The 6000-nt window shown below is 40.3% G+C and overlaps 1 protein-coding gene across 2 annotated transcripts in view; it reads left to right on the top strand.

Annotated features, from left to right (window-relative positions):
• Positions 1 to 396: 396 nt before the first annotated feature.
• The window catches only part of LOC111579432 (ubiquitin carboxyl-terminal hydrolase 22-like), a 41845-nt gene continuing 36241 nt past the window's right edge, over positions 397 to 6000 (top strand). Inside the window, exons 1-2 of one of the 2 annotated variants that reach the window (XM_023286729.3) lie at positions 397 to 859; positions 1713 to 1745. In XM_023286729.3, the coding sequence (XP_023142497.1) occupies positions 740 to 859; positions 1713 to 1745 (153 nt within the window). In that variant the 5' untranslated portion in view covers positions 397 to 739. The remainder of the gene's footprint in view (positions 860 to 1712; positions 1746 to 6000) is intronic. The other variant, XM_023286730.3, reaches the window with a different exon arrangement.

Raw genomic sequence — 6000 nt, 5'->3', positions numbered from 1 at the left:
TAAATAATGTCGGAATACTGAGTACTTCAGTGAGAAAGAGAACATCTCTCGAAAACACAATTCAACAGCAGCTCATAATTTGGGGGCAATACCTTCTAGGTTAGTAATGATTTCAGAAGAAGCTCAACATTGCAATCAGATGAAATTTGCACCATTCAGAATAACATTGTCGTAAATCTCAGATCGGTTACATTTCCCGATTACCCTAGATGGGAGGTGTTTTTGTCAAGGCAACGTCAGCAATGCATCTAACGGTTTAACTTCAACATCCAGCCGTACGGGACGCGCTGTACTACAAACCAAGCTCACCCAACGTGCTCTAAAGTGAACGTAGTGACGTACCTTCTTTGTGTTGGCAAATCATGGCGCACGCTGGGCGGGCATTGTGAAGCTCTAGTTTGTTAGCAGGCTAACTAGAGAAAGAAAGCTAACTAATCGTGAGAGTGGAAGTGGAGCTAACGTTAAAGGAAAAGACAACTGTCAAAACAGCAAGGGGAACAGAAATTTTAGTGGCGTGATAATTCTGTTAGATGGCTGCACAATCAGATTTCTAGCAAGTTAAGCAAAGACCGTGTTTGTCAGATGCCCGAGGAGCACTTTGGATACTACATCGATTGTCCCATTTCCAAACGGAAACCATTTCTGGACAGACAGTTTGTGCTAGCTAGCCTAGCTAAGTGAACAATCCAGGAGACTTTTCATTGTCACCTAAAAACCCAAACTGAATGTTTTGTCTGTCATGAGTCCGGCCGGGTGCTCCCATGTGAACGGTTATAAGGTGGATAATTGGAAACAAAATCTTCGAGTCATATACCAATGCTTTGTTTGGAGTGGTACTGCTGAGACCAGGAGACGCAAGGTAAAAACACAGGAACTGCAACGTTAGCTTCGGAAATAGAAGTGAAATAATATTGATGTAGCACACAGACAGACACTGAATTGGAGTGCAAATGATGTCCCACATGAAGCACAATCACTGAATGGACAGAGCAAAATGAAGGTCTTGCTAAGACTGTCCTCATGCAGCAGTAATGTTGATAGTACTATGGATAGCCAGCTAGGTTATCACCGGTGAGTTAGCTAGCAAGACTCTGCTTGGTGAGCTGCGGATACTTAGCAGTAATAGTTTGTCTTTGCTATCTAAAACAACGATAATTAAACCTTTCTGTCTTCAGCCAGTCGGTTAGGTTAGCAGAGCGGTTAGGATGGATGACTAAACTTGGGTTCCCGAAGAGTTGTGGCCACGGGTTAGCACTACCACACCGAAAAGACCCATTGTGTCTGTCCACACGCGCGCGCGCGCGCGCTCCCACTGGGTCCACTCAAGAGCGGTTCTCTCAAGAGCATCCTATGTCAGTGTTTTTTCTGCCATGGTCATCCACTTACGATGCTGCAATTTCAGCTGATTGCCTTACTGCCAATTTGTTTTTTGGGCTCATCCCACATCTGCTCGGCCTACACAATTCCAAATTAGCTCTCTACGTTGTGATGTCATCAGTGAACTGTATTACAATTTCTCTCACTTTGGAACCATTTGTCTTCCTTTTTGCCAACTTCCTTCTTTTTGTTTGCTTTTGTGCCATGATGTTCACATTGAAAAACATAGTTTTAGTTTCAGTGAGGACTAGCAACAATTATTTGTCACTTGCTCATAAGAAATCCATGCCTTTCTTACATATGTCATGCATTTTTATGTCGTTGTGATAAAATAGGTGCTTCAGAGTGATGCAGGATGGACTGAGCTGGTGAGTTGATGCTTTTCGCCTCCTTATCTTCTCTGATATCACAGGTAGTTTAGATGAATACAAGCTGGCATTGCTTTCTCTCCTCCTGCTCACCCACCTGCCTCAGTGTGTCTTCATTTAATGGACTGACTATTAGATGTAACACAATCCAGCAGAAGGAATCAACATTCTCTGTTCTATTTGTTTTGATGCACTGTTGGAGCCAGAAAGATTACCTGGTGGGAAGGTGAAACATGAGTGGAACAGCAAAAAGCATATCTCCGTTACATTGTGGGCATGTCAAAGCAAATAAGTCAATCGTAAATGGTCTCTGAACCTTTTGCTGATATGGTGTTGTGGTGACATACTTTCCTCTGAACGCAGTGCTCACACTGCCTTAATTTTTTCTTTCAACACCCTGAAGTACAGCATAATTAAAACAGAAACTGCAGGGTGGCATTTCAAAATACATGACACAATCCTAAATATTTCTCAGAAAATGTTGTGGGTGACACTGCAACAATTTTATCAGTGTTTGATGAAAGTCAATTACACCTGCTTAATTTCTGTCTTACCCTCTGCCTTACAGGAATGCAGTCAGTAGGAGCTTAGTAAGTCTGTTGCAAATATGGGACTCATTAGAGGTGCTTTGTATCGCTTACTCCTTACTAAATACCAATGTTTTGCCCAAACTCCTGGCTATGTGTAACTGTTGCAAACATGGCTTAAAAAAACAAAACAAAAAAACTTTCCGTATCAATTTTTGAAACATTCCCGTTTTTCAGTTTTCCTGCCAACCTTACTTTTCGTCTCTGACGTTTTCTTTAGCCAGTCAGTGCATCAACGGCAATTACTACTTTTCATCTTTTATAAGCACAGTGACGATGTATGAGGGATATGGTGAAGTTTCACTTTCCACGTTTTTCATCCCCAGACATCTCTGTAATGCATGCATGCTACATGAATAACCATCTCCAGGTCAGAATCCACTAGTTGTCTTAGTCCTTAAGGATAAATGTCAGTCTTCCATTGGAACCATTTAGGTCATTTTGCCATAAGCAGGTTCTTATACACTTTTAAACTGCCTTTGGTAATATAAAGCTGAGTTGGACTCTATTTTTACACTCTGTACTCCATCACTCCATGTCCATGAATTTTTTTCTTCCAAATGAGCACCACCTGCTTCTCCTGTATACCCAGAGTGACCTTGGAAGTGTCAAGTATTCGGCATTTGGTCTTTGCTAGCTTTGTGTCATTGCACACAATACTGTATCCAATACTGAAATAGAAGACATGTAGCTTTACGTTCAACTATGGCTGAAAAGCAGGTCAAAAGAGAAAGACGAGCCCCTGCTTTTGTTCACTTATTTAAGAAATACCACCATGCACATACAGAATCATTATATATCCACAGTGGTGATGCTGTTGCATTTTTAAATACAGCTGTAGACAGAGTTGTTTGACAAATAGCATTTAAAATCAGGTTTGATTACAAGGGCCTACATTTAAGCTTCTGCTTGAAATGTTCTCTGTATTACTTAGTTGTGCTTCAGGATGAATATATTTCAGAAGCCTTGTGCCTCACACCCTCCGTACTGAGTCTCTTTACATCTAACTCATGTGAAATGCAGAACAGGTGTAGTGCTGCTCTAGTGGTACATAGACAGTGTATTCTCATGAGGTGAGGTAAGGCACTTGTGGTTTTTGTGCGGCCTTGAGTTAGGGCCAAGATGACTAAGACGGATTTATCATCAGATACTGGTAATGTAACATTGTGGATTACGTATACAAAATCAGCTTCTGTCTTTGCTATATCAAAATCTCATTTTAATTGATGGCAGTGACATTGAGAGGTATTCTGAATATTAGAATGGTTCATTGGGCAAGAGCTTGTCACTGCACTGCTAACTGCATATTCATCTTACAACAGTGGGAAGCACTCTAGAATAAGAGAGACACTTTTGACATAGAGGGAAGTTGAAGGACATTATCATTCAACTTGGTTTCATTTGGCAGTACCTAGTATCCTGAATTTCTGCATTTTCTTTTTTTCTCTGTAGTCTGTCCTCAGCAGCGTTCCTGCAAGCTCTCATAATCTCTACCTCAAGCGAAAATCAATTCCCAGGTGATGTGCAGGAACATAGATAGAAAACCTGTCACCTGCTCTGCACAAATAACAAAAAGAATGGCAGTGAGAGGAGTTTGCAGGAGAGACATCATGACCCTACGTGACTTAAAATCTGCTATGTTTAATTTTGGTGGCATAAATGTAAGTTATTCTTTAAACATAATGGCTCTAGAAAGAATGCTTCATTAACCTGGACATAACACAAGCTTTTACACTGACACGATGTGTGAAATTGTACAAATTTGTTATTTTTATGGACTATCAGGCCTTAAGTGTGATGTCCATATTTAATAAATATGTTTTATTTTCTTCTGCACAACCTATATCGAAATCATTGTTTAACTGTGTGACACAGATGCTCTATGAAGAAAACAATTCAGTTCAAATTAAGCAGTCTATTAAAGATGCCGCATAAAATGAGATATCAAGAATAACCAAGTATGCAGTTGTGTTTTCTCTTTGGTGTTCATGGGGATTTAATTCAGATAAATATTTCTTAATCTGATTTCACTTAGTGCTTTGTTAGTTTCTGTTCTGATTGAGGCAGCCACGTGTCAAGGGCTATCTGTTACTGCAAAAGTGCTAATTGGCATGCCTGTTAGCCAGAGGGGTTGCACACAGTATGGACAAAAAACTGTTCCAGATTTCAGATTAGAAGCTGTTGTTTTAAACTACACGCTTTTTTTTGTCTTCCAGAGTCCTTTTCTTTATTTTGGCCATTTCTAATAATCGATATGAAGTTTTGAGTTTTATGTCACATGTGTCTAAGCAATTTTCTGATCTTTTCTCTCTTCATTGAGATTGATGTTCCACCACATTACCATGTGCCATTTAAGTAGACTTGGACAAAAGAATGTCAGAGCAGCCTGGGGACAGAAACCTGCCCTTGCTTTTATTAATGGCTGAATTCATTTTCTTTATATAGATTTCAGCTGGAGACCCTAACTCCAATTATATTTATAATTTATGGTTTATAGAATGGCTATGGTGGTGGAGGGATAGTTTGAATATTCATGTAGGGTTTTTTTATCTAGGGGTTGCTCCATACAGCAGGATATGCTCAGTTCAGTATACTGGTCTACTAAAACACTGCCACAAAGAGTGACTGTGTTATGCAGTAAAACCAGGGCTTTCCCTTAGGTTGAGTGGAGACTGGAGAAGATGAAAGCATGGTAGGTGGGGTTGACAGAATTTTACAGCCATAACTGCTTTGAAAAATTTGCTGTCACTTAGATTAAAGGGATAAGGATCATGATTAGAGAGCTGGCTGAAGTCAACTTTTATTTTCTAGTTTTGATAAATCATATAATACAAGGAACCATAACCCCACCCTGTCCCCACAAGTGCCAACCTCCTTTCGGCGTTTGATGCAGAAAGGAGAGAGAAATCATTTGCTAGATGTTGCTGGGTATTTCAGAGGTAGGAAAATAGATATATTTTTAAGGATGACACATTTATGCTGCTGCCGTTCTTTCAGTTGGCACACACATATGCACTGAGGCAAGGCCTATCCCAGAGAGAGGTTGATTTCTTTGCTATGAGGAGATCTCTTTGTCACATCTGTCTCCATCACATCATAGGCCTGCTCCCTGACTCATCAGCGTACGTTTGTAGCACTGGGATCAATTCCTACAGACTCTTAACATTGCTTGCTCGTTCCTATTCTTGCGCTCACTCCCATGCTGAATCTTCTTTTCTTTTCCTTTCTTTTAGTTTTTTCTGCATGCAAACCTATTTCAGCTCACAATGCATGTTGCCTCTTGATTATCCCATTAAATTGGTGTGAAAAACAATCCACTTGTATTGTTTATCTTTCAGTAATTATAATACTGTTGTTATTACACAAAACAGTGACTGCTTTGTTAAACTGCCAGTTTGAGATTTTCATCCTGAATTCCTAGATTCTAGGAAATTCATTTCCAAGCCTCTAATATTCTCATTTTACGGTCTTCCTATTCTGTCCTTTTCTCCTCATCCCGCTGCCTCGCAGACAACACTTTGGGTTTGGTGATGTCAGGTGTTGGTTTCTGGCCCTCATCCAGTCCTGATTCCTTCATCTCTGTATGTTCCCTGTCACTCCTAGGTCTGGCCGAATGTGGCTTTTGGTCTGTCAGTCACCATGGCTGTGACTCAGTGACTCAGACTAAA

This window comes from Amphiprion ocellaris, chromosome 19, assembly GCF_022539595.1.
Source record: "Amphiprion ocellaris isolate individual 3 ecotype Okinawa chromosome 19, ASM2253959v1, whole genome shotgun sequence".
Taxonomy (NCBI): domain Eukaryota; kingdom Metazoa; phylum Chordata; class Actinopteri; family Pomacentridae; genus Amphiprion; species Amphiprion ocellaris.
The sequence above is the reverse complement of the archived record's forward strand: the minus strand, read 5'-3'. Positions and strand labels throughout refer to the sequence as shown.